At 42.9% G+C, this 21,632-nt stretch overlaps 1 protein-coding gene across 1 annotated transcript in view; it reads left to right on the forward strand.

Moving 5' to 3' along the window:
- UQCC1 (ubiquinol-cytochrome c reductase complex assembly factor 1) overlaps window positions 1-21,632 on the forward strand; it is a 486,967-nt gene that overhangs the window by 439,035 nt on the left and 26,300 nt on the right. The window contains exon 8 of the mRNA XM_078652195.1: window positions 16,125-16,202. Coding sequence (XP_078508321.1) covers window positions 16,125-16,202 — 78 coding nt within the window. The remainder of the gene's footprint in view (window positions 1-16,124; window positions 16,203-21,632) is intronic.

Raw genomic sequence — 21,632 nt, forward strand, 5'->3', positions numbered from 1 at the left:
CAAGACTCAATCCTAGTCGATTTGTTAGCCACGATGGGATGCTTAAGCAGATAAGCATCTCTAAACAACAGTATAGTACTTTCCTTGTCTTCAGGCATCAGTCCTCCCACCTTGAAGAAAAAACATCTCTTCTATTTCGTGCCAGACTAATTGTTAAACTGTTGGATTACATACATAGCAGATTAAATGAGGTGTGTCGCACACAATTGAAATTTGTCTTCTCAGTAAAAGGATGTGTTTTTTTTTAGGTCAATGCCTACTAGACAACGCAGCTGTGTGGTTTGCTAACAACATCTTGGTGACATTCGTAAAGATTCCCTGGAATACATTCGCCCATTGTAACTCACATTTGATTGCTTTCTATTTACTGGCTTCATTTGTTTTAGGCTGTCCAGCTTGAGTTCACCCCTTCCGTGGCCCATACCTTATTTACAAGTGCTCCCTTTCCGTAAACAGGCCTCTTAGATCTTGTTGTCATCTTGTCACATTTGCTGTGCATTTAAAGACAGAGGTCAAATGGCAGATTGTCTTCCAGGGAGCTTGGTGTTTACCTTTCTTTCTCTGACATCAAAGCGATAAGATCTATGTGACAACCATGCTGGCTACTAGAGGTGTGCAGAGGAAGGCTGGACGGTGTTATTTTTGTTTCTAGCACACAACAAAATTTGATGTGACTATAAATGAACTGTGCGGTTACTTCAGAAAAATAAAGACTAAGAAAGCATAAATGATGCATATATCTTCCGTAATTCTAAAGTGTGGTGGAAACAAATATTTTATTTTGATCTAAACAAATCAATACACTATGGGAAATGACATTTCCACACATAATGCTTTGTTTACTGTATAATTTTATCAGTAAAACTATATGTCTGTGCCAATGTAATGGTTATTTTAATTAAAGATGTGTTGTCTGGAATGGCAGTGCGCTACCACACCATGCATACTCCACTTTATCCCACTGCACTCTACTCTGCACCACTCCACTGCACTCTTCAACACTGCGCCACTCCACTCTATGCTACTCCACTCCACTCTACGCGGCATCACTTTACTGTACTCTGCAAATCTCCTCTCTATGCCTCGCTACTCAACTCTGTACTTTATGCCAATGCACTTTACCCCACTCTACTCTACTATGCACCACTGCACTCTTTGCCACTGCACTCTACACCACTCAGTCTATGCCTTTCCATTCTACTATGCACTACTCCACTTTACTTCATGCCACTCTACTGTGCAACATTTCACTCTGTCAGTGCTCTCCACTTTGTGTCATAATTTTTTATTGGAGTTCAAAGATAGGCAATTGTACTACTGAACGCCAGTGTACACTATGCAAATCCACTCTACGCCACTATAATCTTCTCTGCACCACTGCACTCTATGCCACTGCACTCTATCCACACCACTTCACTCTACACCACTGCACTTTTCATCAGTCCACTCAATGCCACTCCACTCTACCCTACACTACTCCACTCTGCACCACTCCATCCAAGGCCACTTCACTCTATTCAACTCTACTCTACGCCAGTTCTACTCTGTCACAACACAGTCTACGCCACTTCACTCATCTCTGAAATAATCTACTATATGCCACTGCACTTTACACCCTCTATTCCACTCTGCATCATTCCAATCTACACCACTCCAATCTAGCCTGCGCCATTCCATTGTACACTGCATTACTCTACTCTATGACATTGCACTCTACGACTCTTTGTTGTACTCTGTGCCACTGTGCTCTTCGCCACTACTCTCTATGCCACCTTACCCTGCACCACTCTACTCTGCAATATTGCACTCTCTGCCCCTGAACTCTACCCCTCTCTACTCTGTGTCACTGCACTCTAGTCCACCACACTGTACTGTACGCCACTCAACTGCACTCTGTCAATGTACTCAAGGCCACTACACTCTACGCCACTGCAATCTACTATGCCCCACTGCACTCTACGCCACTCCACTCTTTGCCTTTCTACTACACTCTGCATCACTCTACTCTATGCTAATGCACTCTACCCCTTTCTACTATGCACCACTGCACTCTACACCATTCCATTCTAGGCCACTCCACTCTACTGTGCATCACTCCACTCTACACCACTTCTCTATGCTACTGCACTCTACCCTGCACCACTCCACTTTATCCCACTTCACTCTACTCTAAAACAATCCACTCTACGCCACTCCACGCCACTGCACTCTATGACAATACACTCTACACCACTTTACTCAAAATCAATGCACTCTACACCCTATGCTAATCTACTCTGCACCACTGCACTCTATGGCACTATACTGTACTCTACAGCACTCTATGCTACTGCACTCTACACCATTGTACTCTACGTCACTGCACTCTACGCCCCTCTGCTATACACCACTGCACTCTACGACAGTCAAATCTGCAACACTGCACTCTACGCCATTGCACTCTATGCCACTACAATCTACGCCACTACAATATGCCACTAACTCTGCATCACTCACTTTACCCCGCACCACTCCACTCTACAACATTTCATTCTATTCCACTCAACTCTGCAAAAGTCTACTCCACTCAACATTCTCTACGCCCTTCCACAACACCCTAAGCCACTCCACTCTACAAGCAACATTCTACCCCTTTCCATACTACGACAGTCTACTCCCTCCATGACACTCTAACACTCCACTCTATGCCACTCCATGACACTCCACTTCATTCCCTGACATTCCACTTACTCCACAACACTCCACTCAACTCTATTCTAAACCACTCCACGACTCTCTACGACATTCCATAACTCTCCACTCTACTCCACGCCACTCTACTTTACAACACTCCACTCCACGCCACTCTCCTCTACACCACTAACTTTTATCTATACTGAACAGCAGGCCCCTGGTGTACAACATGACTAAAACGTATTGGCAAAGACAATACCTCTTGCATAGAGGAGACCTATTGGCTTTACCAATGTTTGCTTGTAATCAGGAGTGTGTTAAAACTTTAAGAATCCAGTTCCAAAAAAGTTTGCAAGTTCACATTGTTCTGAATATCATTAGTCATCACTTGGCCTCCTTAATGATAGACCAAGATCAAATACACTGTTATACCATATTCAGTTTCGCCTCTTTAATTATGATATGCAGATTTAAAAGAAAAAAGCTGGAGGTAGCAATAGATTATTATACACACAAAGCTGAACTAATCGGAGTATGAGCGGACATTTCCTTTCAGGTTTATTTGCTGTTCCTTTCAGAAATCCGAATATAAACAGATCAAGAGTCAAAGCTCCTTACCGGTTAAGTTCTTGAAGGAATGCAAGGCAGGGCAGGTATAAAGGGAATGCAACATGTTTGACATAACATTTCAGGCCCACTGGTTAATGTAAATTTTCTAATGTTGCGATCAAATGACTTGTAAGTATCTTTGTGGTGCTGCACATTATCTTACCATGCTGCTCGTAACATTATTTAGTGTCCCGCATAAATCCTTAAATAATGTCCATGTCCCAGCACCTAAAAGAATCACCTTACATTACTTAATTTGTGCCCTAGAAGTGTCAATAAATTTCCTAAGTAAGGTGTATGAAGTAAATGTTGAAAGAGTGCTTCATCTAATGAGTGTTAGTATGTATATACGAATGGTACGATCATGAGTGACTTATGTATAGCAAAGGCCAGGAAACACATTGATAGCTGCTTTCTCCTTCTACAGTACCTCACTGTTATAAAATGAGTCTCTAGTTGGCAGAGGTGTGCACCTTGTCCAAGTAGGGACCCCAATCCTAGTCAGGGTAAGTCAGATCCACGCCATAAATTAATTTGTTCTCACCCTCTGGTAGCTTAGTATAGAGCAGGTAGGCTTATTTTAGGAGGCAATGTGTAACGTATTTGTGCAACACTTAATACAGTAAAACAGTGAAAACACCACACACAAATAAGCCACACCAGGTTAGAAGAAATAGAGCTTAATTTAATGAGCAAAACAAGACCAAATTGACAAAAATCAAAAAAGTATCTTGAAATATAGTGCCTAAAGGCAAAAAGCACCAACCGGGGCTATCTAGTCACGCTTGACCAGGGTAAATCCAACAGGCTGACCACAATGAAGCGTGGGTCGAATACACAAGGACCAATCATATCCTTCTGAAAAAGTACCTCGGTTGGAGGGTGTGTCGACGTCGAAGGCGAGATGAACAGGTGAGGAAGTCCGAGTCGGTTGTGATCTTTAGGATTCATAGGCGATGCATCACCATTGAGCCACGCTCTCGTAGGTGTGTTGTCGTCAAGCAGCACTGGATGTGGTGATGCGTTGTTGAGCCACGCAGACGGTGATGCGATATCCTCGAAGCAGGCGATGCCTCGGTTACGAAGGTGATGCGTTGGTTCTGACCGGCGCAACTACGGCGATGCATGGATTTTGAAGATGCATCACAAAAAATCCCCTTCCAAGGCCCCATGGCTAGATTAACACCACTTGGCAGAGTAGGACTCGCAGATGGCAGAGTCCAGGTGCTGGTGTAGGGTTGTTGGAAGCCTTTGCTGTCCCTAAGACTTCAGACGTGAAGGCAAGCAGACAATCCCTTGGAGTCACTCTGGGTTTAATATGTGTAGGTTCAGTCCTCACCCAGGCAGAGAGGCAGCAGGCAGATCAGCACAGCAGAAAAGCAGTTCTTCTAGAGCAGCAATACACCAGAGTGGCAGTTCTTCAGCAGCACAGCAGTATTTTTTTCCTGGCAAAGTATCCACTGGTCCAGAAGTATACTGAGTTGGAAGGTCTGAAGTCCAGTTCTTATACTCAGTGTTACCTTTGAAGTGGGTGATATTTCAAAGATGGGCTTTGAAGTGCACAAAGGTCTTCCCTTTGCTGCCCTGGCTCCAGACTCACTACAGGGCAGGACTGTGATGGCAAAGCTTGCTTTAATGAGACCCTGACCGTCATCAACATCTCAGGCGCTGGCGGAGCTGCACTGGCTCCCTGTATCACAGAGGATACAATTTAAATCACTCTGTATCGTTTTTAAGTTGCTGCACGGGATTGGCCCGAAACCTTTACAGAACAAATTTGGTTGGTATGTCCCCACCTGTAATCTTCACTCCTCCTCGGCCAATCTGGTCAAAGTACCCAGGATTAAAAGAGCAAAATCGGGGGGAAGAGCTTTCAGTTTTGCAGCAGCACGGCTCTGGAATGGTCTTCCTACTGATCTGAGGCAGACGCAGGATCTGCTGATGTTCAGAAAGAAAATAAAAACCTGGCTATTTCCCAGAGCATAGGCTGCTTGCACGTAGCATTGCCTCACTACAGCGCGATGGTGGCAGGGCAAATGTATCTTAGCGCCAGGATGCCCATAGGGTTACAGTGCGCTTTACAAATATGGATAACAATAACAATAGGTCCTTTGTGTGGTGGCAGGACACAGCCAATTCAGGTGTAAGTGTGACGGTGTGCCCAACTTCTCCCTTCCATCTTGCCCAGGATGACACATCAGGATGTTGATAGCCCATCAGTCACGGCTAAGCTGTCTTTGTGTGTGGCTGTCTAGAAGGGGTGACTTATATGTTATAAAAGGGGAGTTTAAGGCTCAGCAAGAGGTTTTTATTGCCAAGTTAACATGGCAGTAAAACTGCACACACAGACATGTGTAAAGGGCTACGTAAGTGGGTGGCACAATCAGTGACCCACTAGTAGCATTTTATTTACAGGCCCTGGGCACATGCAGTGCACTTTACTAGGGACTTATAAGTAAATTAAATATGCCAATTGTGGATACACCAATGTTACCATGTTTTAGGGGAGTGAGCACATGCACAGTAGCACAGGCTAGCAGTGGCAAAAGTGCCCAGAGTCCTAAGACCAAAATAAACAGTTCAGCAAAAAGTTAGGCAAAATGACAAAAAGGTTGGGGGAAGACCACTCCAAAGCTGATGGGTCTAACACTCACTTATTGGTGCACTCACTCATCCTTGTGACTAGTCATTGGCACATCCAGGGAGTTGCCTTTTCATGCATCCATATATTTAGTCATCCATCCACCCAGGTACTGATTCTCGCATTCTCCCACGCTAACTTCCTCAATCAGTAAAGAAGTACTTTCCGGTATGAAAAATCCTAGCTTCTCCAATGTTCGTTATTTTTGTCTCACTCTATATTTAAGACAATTGTATTACTTTTCTTTAGACATACAGTTGGTTAAATCTTCTTAAGTAACTGGCTTGGGAGTTGCAATCGCTCACCAACGTTTTATTCAGTATTTCAGAAAAGAGGCAAAAGAGGAAGAAAATATGTTGTATATAAAATAGATTCAAGGATATGGATTTAAATCATCACACAGGTTTTGTTGAGCATGGCTGGACGTTGTGCCTCCCACTAAAGTAAGGTGAGAGCCGAGGGATGACTATATCTCCCCATTGAACAGTAAACGTAAAACAGTAAAATTTTATTTGATCCAGACCTCAACTGAGATCAACAAATACAGAATTACAATTATTATAAATACTCTTAAAAATGATTAGATGAGAAACTTTTGCTTTTAAAACACACTATAAGATGTACAGTAGCAATATTCTACCACCTACCCATTCAACATTCGATAAGGATAAGATAAGATAGGATCTTCTGATAGTGCTTATAACTTTAAACAGCTTCAAAAAGCTTTTTAAAAAACTTAAAGTTATGGCAAAAAAATTCATTAACAGGAGAGTTACACAATGTAATTAAATCTTGGGCCAAGAATGCATTGTACTTAAATTGAATTGGAGTTATATAACGTCGTCGAGCCACTACTATACTCACATTGGGACATATTAGTAAGACATGAAGCAAATCTTGTTGGCCACCTTTGCATAACTCACATAAGCCTTTGGGGTTATTAGTACCTTCCCTACTAGCTAAAAATGTTGCTAAAGGGAGTATACCCAAACGTAAGAGTAGGATGCACCGCCTTACTCCGTGCTCTAATTGAAAATTCAAATAGGGAGCATAGGTTTTAAATTCTATTTGTTCTGCAAACACTTTATAATGCTTCAATTGACTGCAATGTTCTTTATCAGATTCATAGGGCCAGATGTTTTAAAAACAATTTCAAGTGTGCTGGGGACCACTCCTGTAAAAGTGCAACAGTGCATTGAGAAACCTCGAAGGCTTTCACCATATTCCTATTAATAGTATACCCAGACTCTTCCTCTCTAAAAGTCTCCAATTTTACCAGATGTCTTAAGGTGTCTGGCGCTGCATGTCATAAATTGTACGCCCACCTAATAATATTCAAAATTACTCTGGCTGAGATTCCCCTTACCGATAGCTCAAGATGTAGGGCTTTAACTTGTACCGACTGCGACATTCTTAACAATTTTCGAAGAATGGTTCCTTCCTTTGCTTTTATAGATTGCCATGTTTTAATTTGTGTATATTCCATGGCATATGATAAAATTGGAGGGATTTTCCTACCGTAAACCTCCAGCATTGGTGTAAAGTGACTATTTCCAGTGGAGAGGTACAGTCTCTGTAAAGCCCCAACTTGTGATTCTGCCTTCCGACTCAGGTGTTGGAGGTGGGCTGTATCTAGCAGATTAGAAGTAAAAATATGACCCAAATAAGCATACTCTCTTACAGTCTCTATCGGTTCGTCTTCTAAGGACCAAATATAAGGTAAGGGCTTCCTTCTGCCACTGGAGGGGAGTGCTTTAGTTTTATTAATATTTGGGATCAGAAAGTTTTCAGTTGCATAAAGGTTTAATTCATTCAAGGTTCTGATAGAGTATAACGATGTCATCGGCATACATTAAACAAAGTATATAAACTTGAGCTAATTTAGGAGGATGATTTTTAATTTGCGAAAGACGCCCCGGGAGATCGCTAATGTAGATGGAAAATAATAGGGGAGCTAGTAAGCATCCCTGTTTCAGCCCATTCTGCGAAGGGATGGGTTTGGTTAGGCCTTTTTCTCCCCCCATTTGGACTCTGCACCATGTTGATGTGTGAAGGGAAATTATTATTGTTAAGAGATCCTTGGGAATCCCCATATTAGCCAATTTTCTCCATAGCGTTGATCTGTCTACACTATTGAACGCCGTCAAAAAATCTATAAAAGCACAATATAAAATGTTGGCATTTAACTTATCAAGCACTGTTTGGAACACAGCAATATTGTCCAATGTAGAATTCTTTGGGCGAAACCCAGCCTGATACATGGGATCACTTTTCTCGAAAAAACCCAGTCTTGTAAGTGTTCCAAAAAACAAGCAGCAAAAATATTGCCGGAGGCGTCGAGAAGAGCTATTTGTCTATAATTTGCAGGATTTGTTCTTGCACCTTTTTTTTAAAGAGGGGAACCACCACACTCACTCGCCAAGATTCTGGAATTTCTCCACTTTTCAGGCAATGTTGGAAGACAGGGGCTAAAAATTTGAAATACATTGAATTGAACCAAGGAAGCATGGAAATTCGCAATTTTTTTTCACTTTGTGCAATAGAAAGTCACACAATTCCGTGTGTATCATCTTGTTATTTCTCAATGTTAGACCTGCCATCTCACACAGTGCCACCGTGTGACACACAATAGGCTCCCTTCACATGGTCACCTGATGAGGAGCTGAAATCACAAGCTGGCCCAAAAAAACGAGCTGAAAACCACTGTAAACAGTCGATTTCCAGCTTGTTTTCAGAGGCTCTGGACTGACGACGTCCATTAAGGGGTGTGAAACCCCCACGACATGAGCACCAGGCTCAGCAAGCTTTTTTTCTTTTTCTTTTTTTGGAGGAGGTGGTTGGGGACAGGGCTTGGACAAAAGTGCCTCATAGGTACTTCTCGGCATGAAGCTCTGCTCACTCCAAGGCCCTGCCCCCTCTTCACATATTAACATTTTTGTTTTAGTTGGCAGGTATGCAATATTAAACATACAGTGATGCTAATTTGGTCTTTAGGCTTTTCCGATGCTCATAAGACACAATGCTCGGTCAAGAGCATGACAGCATGACTAAACTGTGATCATATATGGTAAACCATTGGTCAGCCTTGGACCAATGGTGAATGCACAACTCGACATAACATATTCCCCCGCTTTGGTCTGTACATCTCTTTGTCAACGCAGCCTACTAAAAGCTAAATATGGCAGGTGGTGTGACCTAGAGCGTGTGATCCATACCATTACTGGAAAAGTTCAGGGGCTTATGTTTTTTTGTTCTCTTTAAACTTCAACTGTGGCCTTTTTTGAGTAATGTATACTGCATTCATATGTCATGTATCAATGTTTTGCTCGCAGGAGCTGGCAATTGACAATGCCATGCAGCCACCCTCATGCATCCTATCAGGTCCCGTACCAAACAATAGCTGTGATTTCTTCACTTTAAAAAATCACGAATTTTGTTTTCAACTTGTGAATTTCAGAATTCATAACTTCTCTGAAAATAACGAAGTCGGTGAATTGGTGTCTGTTGTTGAACAGACAGTGATGCCCACAGGCACACAAATCTTAGAAAATGTACAAATTCACCATCTGCTTTGTGCAGTTTTGATACATTTTCAGACATTTTAATTGCCTATGTGATTATATCTAATCTGTTGAAGTGCTCGGAAACGTTCATCATGTCCCCCCTTTTCGCTGCAATTTTTTTCCTACCTATGGAACAAAATAATCAACTTTTATGGATTTTAAAAATTTTCAGATAGTAGAAAAATAAAGTTCTGAAGTCATTCATGAGCCAATCAATTCTTGAAAAATTCAAGTGTGATTGACAGAACCTACAAGTTTCTAACTTGCAAGTTTAGAAGACTGACATTTCACTAAATGTGAACTCTTTGATACCCACTAACTCAGTTTTCAACGCACTAGTATAATAAAAAACTACTGAACAATTTACATCAGATTTTAAAAAGTGATCTTTTTGAGTGAAATTCTACTTTCTTGCCATGTGTGGTCCAATACGTTGAGCAGTTTTGGTTTTAGCAGAGAGCAAATTTTCCAGTAGGAACTTGAATTGGAAATACATTATTTTAGACCCGCCTTTTAACTTTGTTCTCCTGTATGGAGCTACACAAACCTGGGATACCACATTGACGTAAAGCTACAACAGGCTTGGAAAAGAGTTGAGGAATGATTGTTTTGTTAAGTCCCTATACTACCCCTTTGTATCGCCCTCATTTCTGCAAATATTCAAGTATGAGAAGGTGAGGACTTCTAACGGTTCATGGGAAACCTGCTCTGTGAGCAATGTTTTGTATTTCCAGAAGTCGACCCGTTTAGATTGTTTGCTGTTGGAAGGTTAAGTAACGCTTTGAAAATCTGTTCACTAAATATCGTTCTAGGATATTAATGCCTAGCGTCCCATTGGACACTACTGCTTTAATTTGTATGACAAAATCCCCCCAAATGGCAACCTACTTATACATTAAATGACCTACTTTTACTAATTAATAATTACTTTTACATGTCAAGACAGGCAAACATATAATTTGGTTGGTCATCAGTCAGGTGGCCGATTTAAAGTAATCAGTGAGAAATAGAACCAGGAAATGGCCTGGTGATTGTCACTCAATCTCAACCCCCAAAAAAGGGGCAATCTGATTGTGGGAGAATGGCCCCCACAGGGGGTTGATGTGCAATGCAGTTGGACTCCATGAGAGGTAAACCTAGGTCACCAGAGTATCATCCCAACTGCAGTTGAAAGGCCTCAGACAATTTTTTCAGATCTTCCTATAAAAAGAGCGTATCATCTTTGGGAAATGCAGTGGGAGCATGCCAATGAGGTAATTTAAGTGAGGTGCCAGATTCATTTTCATCACCTACAGGTATTGTTGCAAGTGTAGTGAGACCAGTGGATGTAGTCATCGGTGGTCTTAATGGGGTATATGTTATCATCTACCATGTGTCGGAGGCCTCTAACAACTAGAATGCCTAGGAACTTGAGATGGCCATGTTTCCATTGGAAATTATATCTGTCAGTGGAACATTGGTGTTAACTCTGGACACGGACATGGATCAGTTCTCCCCAGTTCACTCTGTAGCCCACAACGTTGTAGAACATAGATTCATCAGGAAAAGAACCTCCCTTTTGGGATATAGGTGCTGATAGGGGTTCTATTGCTGACAGAAAGAAGAGCAGTGGGCCCCACAATGTATATGTGCTGTATATGTGCTGTTGGATTAGATTACAGCCACAATGCCTTAATGATGTAGTCATTCCTAGACCCTCCTTCTAAAGGTTCTGAAACAGGTAACCCATTCAGTGTTCTCAACTGCCTACTTGCCATCTAGACACAATGCATTTGTTTCATCAGAAGAGTCCTTTATAAGCTTCAGCAGATGGGCCAATGTCTGTACATACAAGGTCTCCTGGGGAGACAAAAGATTCACTGTAGCCACGGCAAGACTATGGAATTCCCTTCCCTCACAAATCAAAGCATGCCCTACGTTGCTCTATTTCAGGAAGCTACTAAAGACCTGGTTATTCACTCAATAAACGCCACTCCGCCTTACTACATCTATCTACGTCCTCAGCGCCGAGACACCCATGGGTATTTGTTGCGCTCTGCAAATTGCTTAAATAAATAGTGGTTTCAAGAAGTCTGTCCTATGATGGGTATATATGTACATATTCACTTTTTTGGTCCAGTCATGATGGATATATAATGTACGGAATCACTTTTTTGGCCCAGTCATGATGACTATGTAACGTACAGATTCACTTCTTGGCCCAGTCAGCAGGATCATACCCAGGAATTTAATTTTCATATTGATCAGTGATATGGGTCAATAACTGGTACAGTACAGAGGATCCTTCCCAGTCTTCCGCTGATTGAAATCAGGGATTTAATGAAAGTTGAAGAAAGGTTAGTGTTGACCTCACTGTTTTATAGGTGTCAAAATATCAAGCATTTGTGCTTTTTGTAGTGCCATTTTGTAGATTTCCCCTGGGAGATCATAACTATACTGTTTTTTGTAGTGTTCATAAAGGTCCTAACGTTATATCAGGGTGAATTCGGCCTTGGAGATGAACAGCGACTTGAGATCTAGTTTTGTTTTCTCTACATCCCTCCAGACTTGATTGGAGTGGTGGGATATTTGGCATCAGTATGCATTGAAGTCTTTAATGTTCTTGGTCTTCTTTTGTACTCTATAATGTCATGCATCATTTGCCCCCTAACAACTTCCATGCCAACTAGAAAGTGTCCCTTGTTTTCCATCACATAGTTCTTGAGTTGGCACCCCTCTATGCTGTTCTCTGTGGCCACTATGTATCTGGAGACAGTCATCTTTTACAACCGATTTGGTGTGGTCCTAAGGAGCATCTCCTAGAGTCACTAATAATGGAGTGTGATCCTGAAGAGTTTCTTCTGATGTCTTTGTAAGTGTAGCTATCTTAGCCGTTTGTGGCTAGGTGGCAGTTGCTTCTTGAGTAAGGATCATGTGCACGTGAAAGGAATATGCATTATCTGTCTGTTAGGTGTGACATTATCCATATGTCCATTAGCCCAAGATCCCATACATTTTTCATCATGGCCCTGGCATTGATGTTACTCAATTTAAGTGGACTAGTTCTATCCACATTTGGATCTGGCATTCCAGTCTCCTCCAGTTAATGTACAGATTTGCACAGAATAATGTGAACACTATGGACAACTTAGGTAGGAAGAGCGTTTTGGTAAAGTTATGTGCATACACAGTTCGAATGATCAGTGTTTTATTCAGAAGAGAACATGTCAGAAATACATGATGTTGTTCGAAGTCTTTAGGACTTCCCTAATCAAAGCTTTCCTCATCAATCTGGCAACGCTGCTTTTCTATGAACTAATTAAGAAGGCAGCAGGGGCGTGCTTGGAGGTTGCAGTATGGGATTATAAATCACTTTTCCTACTCAATTACACGTCAGTTTCTTGTCAGCCTTCAGGAACAAGTGGTTTTCTTGCAGGAGATCAATGTCTGTATATCTGGAGGAAAGATAGGATAGGGCCTTCTTCATGTATAATTAGTTCCTCATGCCTTTGACAGTAAAAGATAACAGTAAGGTTGTTGCAGGTTTTGTAGATTCCATGTTGCAGATTTCTTCTGATGTAATTAAATGCTGAAGAATATCACGCCTTGACTGTGTCAGATGTGTCGGTTCACCTGAAGGGCACAAGTGCTAGAGAGCATGGACAGTATATGACAAGGCCTACTGCAGCACAAGTAGGACTTAATTATCAGGTGTGAAGATACAGCAGATTGGTCAGAATGTTATATGGATGCTATAGATATCACGGCTTATGGGAGGTGAGGGAAAGCAAAAGGAAATACTCCATTGGAGTCTGCACCAGAGTGTCGTAGCTACACTTTGAAAAGAAAGTAGAACGTCTGATCTCTCTAATTGGGACAATAGCAAGCAGGCGAATAGCATGAATTCAGGATACAGTCAAGGAAGTGCAGCATAAGAACCGGCGAGGGGTCTAAAGTCAGTTATTAAGTTTGTGTTTATACCTTTCATCGCCTACATGTGAAAGGGGATCAGCGATCAATGAAGGACAGCAGATACAGGATGGAGGTATAATGTATCCATTGAGTAGTGATTGGGTGAGTCAAGAAGAAAGCAGTCATCCAGTGCAGAGTGGTTGTAGCAATAAAGAAAGACACCAACAAACTGACTATGATGAGCAAGGGTGCAACATCGCCGTGAGGCCTGCTCATCTTCATTAGTCCACTAATATGTATGTAAGTGTTAGGGATCTAAGGGAGAGTGATCAAGTTTGCATCATTGGGCAATTAATGTGTTCCGCTCACTGAAGAATCAGTCATACCATATATTCTGCTGTTATAGAATGGTCTGTATCAACTTTAGGCTGTCATCCTGGGTCCATGTTTCCTTTATTTATGTGATGATATTGATATGTCACTTTCACTGCCCCTCACCAGGGCCTTCACCACTCAGTTATCCTCTCTTTATTGGAGTGTCTTCGAGGTTGCCTGGTACTTTGCTGTTGTTGCTGGTGTGCCTCTCGATTCAAAGGTTGTAATTCGGCATTGTGTGGTGCATTTTCATGGAGGTTTGCATGTTTGTAGAATCCAGGCTTTTCAGGAGCTGCTCTAGAAATTCAGGATTTGTATAGTGTGATGTTTTATATTCCAAGATTATCTACATTGTGGAGTTCTCCAGTAGGCCATATTTAGTGTTGTACTTGTGGAGCCACTGACGTAGAGCCTGCATCTGATGTTTACATTGGTTCACTGAAATAAATCCCTTTCTATAGAAGTAAAAGGACCGTACCCAAATCCTGTTACAACAATGTTGTTTCTATGTCCCTTCGTGCCTAATTGGACTAGTACACCATGGCTAGGAAATAATTTGAGAGGACTTATAAAAATAAGTACAATTGTTACTTAAGACATAAATTGTTTTGTACAAACCACAACTTCATTCAGAGAAATCACTCATATGCCTTAGAGAAAATGACTAGAAAATGCCAGGCGGTGTGTCAGGCCGTATATTTGTTTCAAAGATAGAAATGGGGCTTTCCTCTTCACTGACATCACCTATGCTACGTTACCATGCAGTGAAGTGTGCATGCTATTCTACATTCTCCTGTATCCTATTGGATGTCACATTGTGCCCACTGCTGGACCATATCCTGCCCCCAATGCACAACCTTGGTCTCCTGATCTACAGTCATTCCTCCACTGAGGCTCATCCCCTGAGTTGCCATGACGCTCATTACCCAGTGCTCCCATGAGCCGCATCACATTTTAACCCTTTTTGCACATCATCCTGTGCCTTGTGGTGTACAACATCGCCTGCTTCTCTGTTGTACATCATCTTGTACCTTCAGCTGCACAGTGTATAAATCACTGTGATCTGTGTGCATCGATGCTCGTGTGCCTGTTGGTATGTGTGCAGAGTACCTGCAGATCAGTTGGACTTTGAGAAAATGGTTTCTTTTGGTCTGCGCCTTATGTGTATGTTCTGAATGTGCTAATGTGTTTTATATCTCTCTGTTGCATGCGCTGCACAAGGACCAACCTTATTGCCATTGTCAATGCTTGTTTACTTATTTTTATTATTCATCCTTAAGTATACTTCTTTGCTGTTCATATCAACCTTACAGTGCTTCATTCGCATAAGTATAAATGTATTACTTTTTACTGATTTTGCTTTACAATCAGACTTTGTACAACACATAGCGGTATAATGTGATCAAACAGATTTACAAAAAATGCCGTCATTAATAGATACTAAAACAATTGTTACGTTTTTCTTCATTGGTTAGGCATCAAGTATCATATAGTGTGGATTGTCCTCAGTTGCATCATTAATTCAGGATGGACAGGGACAAGGAATACTTATCCAGTATTGTGGTATCTTTCATAGATTCACATGCCTGAATCATTCCCTGTCGCCGAGGCGGGAGTCTCAGCGACGGGGAATGATTCAGGCATGTGAATCTATGAAAGATACCAATACTGGATAACTGTAGTTACAGGTAAGTAACTTGTTTGCTTACTCAATTTCAGTGATGTATCTAAAAATAGTTTTCCCAGACATTTTTAAAGTCACCTTCTCTGTGTCTTAGTCAGTTGTAGACCAGTTTAATAGTTCAGTACTACATTTCTTCTGTTTTTGAACTGTATATTTTTCAAATTTTTCGTAATCATATTCTTGGTCCAACGCTACAGCAGTAGTACATAGTAGTACATGCCTATCTCACTTCTCTGAGAACCCTTAACATTCTGGTAATTTCAGCAGATACCAATTGAGGAGACTTTGACTTTTCTCACAGTGAGCAAGAATATGTTTTTTGTCTGCTGCATCGATCTGCTAGTTCAATTAGTGGTGATTCAAGACTCACTCACTATAATTTCACAGTGCAAAGGAGGTTTTTGCCCAATCAAAACGAGCTCTTTTCACTTAGCATTGGAGTATTTTTTTTGACTGACTTCCAAGAAAATAAACATGATGCAACCAGATGACTTACACTTGAAGTTAGTATTTAGAAATAGTTTTCCGATTATTGTTTTTTAAAGTATAATGAGAGAGTTCATTTATATCTTTTGCAATGGTTGACAAAATGTAGGTTACAAACAGAAATACAGGCAAATACTGATTAATATTAATGTGTGCCCAGGCCTAATCACAAGTTACTAACTAGATTGTTTCCTCTTTTCAGATTGACTCGACAGCTCTTAAATCAAGCATAAAAACCATGACCGAAAATTTCTATGCTGCTATTTTTGGCTATGATGAGGTAAGCATAAATTGTGAGGCAGGTGTAAAAATCTTTAAGTGCCTACGTTTCTGTGTAGTAGAGTCTTCACATGGAAGTAAAATTGGAGAAAGGATCCCGCTATTGAGTTTGTTTTACTTTGATGCTATCTATTGGAACTACTCCCAAATGCGCCCTTGAATTCAGACAGTGTTGGTTGTTGACGTGTCGAAGTACAATAATTCCCATCGTTACATGTGAAAAAATTGTCCTGCTTCGCTCACTTTGAATCAGTTCTTAATTTTAGCCGATGGTTGCCGGTTCTGGGAACTGGCCTTTAATTGTCAACACTGGTGCTTGTGACAGCCTGACACAAGATGGCGCTGTCTCGGATGACCACAACAATAGTTAATTATTCATTCAATATGCATTAAAAATGACTATTACCTGCCGCCCAGGCCATTCGTATAACGTTGGGGGCCTGAAACAGTCTGAATTGTCACACGTGTAGGAGTGTGATGGTTAGTAGTTTTGTTATTACTATCACTGGCATTATGGCAGGCACAACGTGTAGTGCAAGCTGCAGTGGTCTCCTGGCGAGAGCCCTGACACCTATTCATTTACAAATTAACCACTGCTTTGAATGAGCATTGGCCTGTCCTAGCAAACTAACTCCACACCTCTCCGAAGGGGAAAATCTGTAGCTGTTCAGAAATGCTGTCGCCTCAATCCATTTCACCTTTGTCCGTTGACGTTCCACTGTATTTTTTCATGTTTTTAGCTTTGTTTGAGGAGTGCCTGATCTAAGGGAATCCCGAACGAAAAGCAGCTGTAGGGCACCCTTTGTATCTCCTGGAACAGAGGGTAGACTCACCTATTCTGGGTCCTAATTGGTGATAGCATAACATCGTTTTTCCACTGCTGCACTCAGGATGATGACTACTGGCACGTGAGTAAAGTCCAGTGACTTCTGGTAACAGGAGGACCCCTTTCTTGTTTATTTTTTAGTGTTTGAAAGATGATCGTGAACATCAGGTGGAGTGTAAGCACAATACTCACACTTGGAATGAATATTAAAAAGAAGACATCATAATCAATATCACAGTCCCCCTTTTGACGTTGCAAATATTTGACCAAAAGTGCATCTAAAATGGAGGCCCACAGTAGAACAACTGAGCCTGTCCATCCTCCTTTTCTCCAGGGAGTTACATTTCATATATTTAGAAGAACCAAATGCAATTCAAAGTCTGTGTCCTATTCTGCTTTTCCTGATATCCCTAAATTCTATGTGGTTAGAGCGCTGAAGGCCTAGGAAGTGGCAACAATCGACATACGCCCATTTGCTTCCTGGACAAGTACTTATTGGATGGCCATGAACGGAATAGATCTAAAATCTTGTTAACATCCCAAAGAACAGAATAATGAGGTTCTGGGGCTACAGATAACCTGATACTCCTTAATAGTTTGCAAACCAGAGGATGCTCGCCAATCGGGTGACTATCGTCCTTAAAGTGACCTGCTGAAATTGCTGACCGAAATGTATTAATCGACCTATAGGCCAGACTTTGTTTTGCCAAAGAGGCTAAGAAATTAAGGACGTAGACGACATTTGCCCCCATTGGATCCACTTGTTGTCGAATACACCAACTCCCCCAACAAGACCACGCGTAACGGTATCTCTTGTTGGTGTTCTCTGCCCAAGACTTTGCGAGCAATAAGGCAGCATCTGCCGAAAGGCCGGGCACTTTCTAGCGTTTCCTGTAACCCGCCACGCCATCAATTGGAGGCCGCCCGTGACAAGGAGGTGATGGGGATTTCCCTGAGGATCTTTGAGAAGACCTTGACCAGGGGGTAGATGGATTGGAAAATCCCAGGAAAGTTCCATCAGAATTGGAAACCAGGCTTGTGCCTACAGATCTGGGTGATCACCACCAGATCTGTCTGTTGTCTCCTCACTTAGGAGGATGCCCTCATTATCATTGCGAAGATGGGAAACGCATAGCCCTGTTCCGCGCTCCAATCCTGGAGGAGTGCATCCACCGCTAATGCTTTCGGATCCGGACACCAACTGTAATACCATTCCAGTTGGGCATCCAGTCAGGAGGCAAACAGGTCTACCGAGAAAGGAACCCAGCGAGATTGAATTTCCCCCGGAATACTCTGGGGTGTAGCTCCCACAGGCCGCTATCCTTCCACTGATGGGAGCACCAGTCCCCCACCTGGTTTGACGATCCCTGAAGATGTTCCGTTGACAGAGATATCTGGGACCTTGTACCTCCTAAATGGTTGATGTAGCGGATTGGTGCCATATTGTCATATTGTCCATCTGGAGTAAGACGCAACTCTGGACCTTGTTTTTGGTCCAGCACTTCACCGCAAACGAGCCTGCCATCAACTCCAGACAATTGATGTGAAGACCCACTTCGGAGGAAGACCATTTTCTGCCCGTAGAGACTTCTATGCAGCGGGCACCCTAACCTGAACCACTGGTGTCCGACTCTATCACCAGGTCGGGTTGGGAAACAAAAATGGCTGGCCATTCCAGGCTCCCATGTGGTCGATCCACCACTGTAACTCGGTTTTTGCCTCCTCTGAGAGGGGCACGAATTGGGAGTAGGCAAGACCTTTGTGCAGATGAGAACCTTTGAGGCGGTGAAGGGCCCTGTAATGAAGAGGGCCCGTTATTATAGCCTGTATTGACGACGATAGAAAGCCCACCACTATTGCTAAGTGGCGTAAGGATATTGTAGGCCTTGCTAGCGTATGTTTAAATTTGTGTCTGATCTTGGATAGTCTGCGAGACGGAAGGGATAAAGTCGCGTTGACCGAATTTATCATGAAACCCAGGATTTGCATCTTCTGAGAAGGGATAACGTCTGATTTGGCTTCTTTGATCACAAACCCCAAGGACTCTGGAAGTGCTACTGTCTGTTGCACTTAGACGAGCAAACGTTGGGGGCATTGGCTCATAATGAGAATATCGTCCAGATAGATTATCAGCTGTACCCCCTCCACTCTGAGGCGTTTTACCACTGGCTTCATCACCTTGTGAAGCACCATGGATCGGAGAATAGACCGAAAGGAAGAGAGGCAAATTCGAAAATCTGGGAGTTCCATTGGCACTAAAGAAAACGTCTGTGAGGAGGGAAAACTGGAATCGTAAGGTACTCGTCCTTGAGGTCCAAGCGGACCATACAGTCCTGTTATTGCAGGATGTCCCTGAGAATGTGAATGCCTTCCATCTTGAAATGACTCAAAATTAGCCACTCGTTGAACTCCTTGAGGTTCATTACTGGGCAGTAGCCCCGATCCCGTTTCTCCTCTAGAAAAATGTTGCTGAGAAAACCTCAAGGGTGCAAGATTGAGGGAAGGACCGCTCCTTTCTGCAAAAGTTCAGAAACTTCCCTGTCTATGAGTTCCATCTGATCCTGTGAGAAAACCTGGGGTTTTGGGTGAACCGGTTGACTCTGTAAATTGAAAAACTCTATGTGGAACCCTTTGGCAGTCTGTAGAACCCAGGCGTCTGAGGTTAGAGAAGACCAATTGTGCAGAAAGCCGTGTCCAAAAGTTTATCTTGGCACGCTCTCTGCGGGCGGTCAATACCTTTTTTGGGGTCAAGGATAAACTTAGCCAAGAAGGTGGCCATTTTAGGGTCCACCTCTGGAGTGACTGCAATCTTTCCATCTAGGGCCGGTCGTGGACACTCCGCTCTCAGGCAACTTCAGACTTTCTTATCTAGGCTGCTAACTTAGGGGCTGGAACCCACTCCGCTGACCTCAGGTGTAGGAGATCATCAGGATTGAGTATGTCATTATCTGTTTCAGGGGTTGCCGTCTGATCTACCTTCGCTGGGTGCCATGGCCTTCCTGAATCTCTGTCCCCATCAGAGGTCTGGGTGACTCATCTATGTCGCCCGTAGGCAAGTCATCAGGGAAAACAGAGGGTCCCACCAGAGCTTCCACTGGTTTATTGGGCGCTGAGGGGGGCTTGGCATCCATGAATGCCTTTTTTAAATGTGCAAAAGTGTTTGTATCCACGCCAGCGTCGTCAGAGCGTTTTTGCTTCAGATCTGCAGCACTAGTGGATGGCTGACCTAGAGGTAGGGATTCGTAGACCCCAATAAATCTTCCCTCAGCTCGAGGGGTTGCTGGCATTGTGCCTGAAGTTGATCTAATTTCCTCTCCAGGGGCGCAACCACTTGAGAAACTGCCTTAAGGATGGAGGAGTCCATTACCTGGCAAAAGTGATCATCAATAGGTAAGTAAGTCATTTCCTCCTCCTCCTCTTCATAATAATCTTCAAAGTCTGCCATAGTCTGTTGCCCCTAGAATTTACGCGCAGACAAAGGAGATCAGATTAGGGAAACCATAGCGTGGTAAGCCAAAATGTAAAGTATATATATATTCTAATATAGAGTGCTTAGCCCTGGGACCACTGCACCCTTCTGGTATTGAGGATCATAGCCTGCCTGGGCTGGTCCCTTCACAATAAGCTTAGTTCTTACCCGGTGTATGGGTGTTCAAGCTCCAGGCAGTGGCTCTCGTATGTAATTTGCCTAAGCGTTAAACACTAATTTACGTGGGATGTTAACCTCTTCCATGCTCATGACGGCTCCCGGCCGTCATGAGTCACGGTGGGCGTGTGCTGATGACGGCCGGGAGCCGTCATGACCACGCCCGCGATCGGAATGTTCAGCACTGCGTCGGAATTCGCGTCGCAGTGATGAGGTTAAACACTAGTTCAATAACCACAGATCTTCCCCCCCCCCGTGTGTGAAGAAAGGTGTGCAGCCTAGCCAGTCTCTCCGGGATAGCCTGGGCGGAAAAGGCGACTCGCCGGCTCCACGGGGGGGTAAACACGTTAAATGTGCGAAAAGCAATGGCGCCTGGTCCCCTAGCGGCGGGAGGGCCGCACTGCGTCGAGAGCCTGACAGAGAGACTGAGGCCGCGATGGAGCAAGGGAGACTCCTGCGGCAGTGAAGAAGGGAACAAATTGATTGTTAGCGGGCGCTGCAATCAGGTCAAAGCAATTGAAACGCTCGCAAGCAGAGAACATGCAATTTAGCGCACATATACAATAATAAACACCAATTTCTAAGGAGTATCAAAAGCACTCATTTTGATGCTGCTGAAGCAGCGAAGAAAGAGGGGGTAGAGCGTCCTCAAGGGAAGTTTCTGGATATCCTCGCTCTGGATTGGCTACCTCCGTTGGACTCTTTCGTTTTTCATTTTCCCTATGCATCATGGGAAATGTAGTTTTTATGGTAATGTGGACTTTTTAAAAGCTGCAAGAGTGTATTAAATGGAGAAATCTGAAACCTAATCTGAAGCCTCTGGTCCTGCCATAGAATAAAGAAATCTTTGCAAAGACGCTGGTTTCATTTAGAACTAGGTTGTATGCACATTGGGCTGTCAGCAGCTCACCTAGCAGGGTGAACAAAAAGGCGTACTGGCTGAGGATAATTTTACCAGT

Source organism: Lissotriton helveticus, chromosome 7 (genome assembly GCF_964261635.1).
Source record: "Lissotriton helveticus chromosome 7, aLisHel1.1, whole genome shotgun sequence".
Taxonomy (NCBI): Eukaryota; Metazoa; Chordata; class Amphibia; order Caudata; family Salamandridae; genus Lissotriton; species Lissotriton helveticus.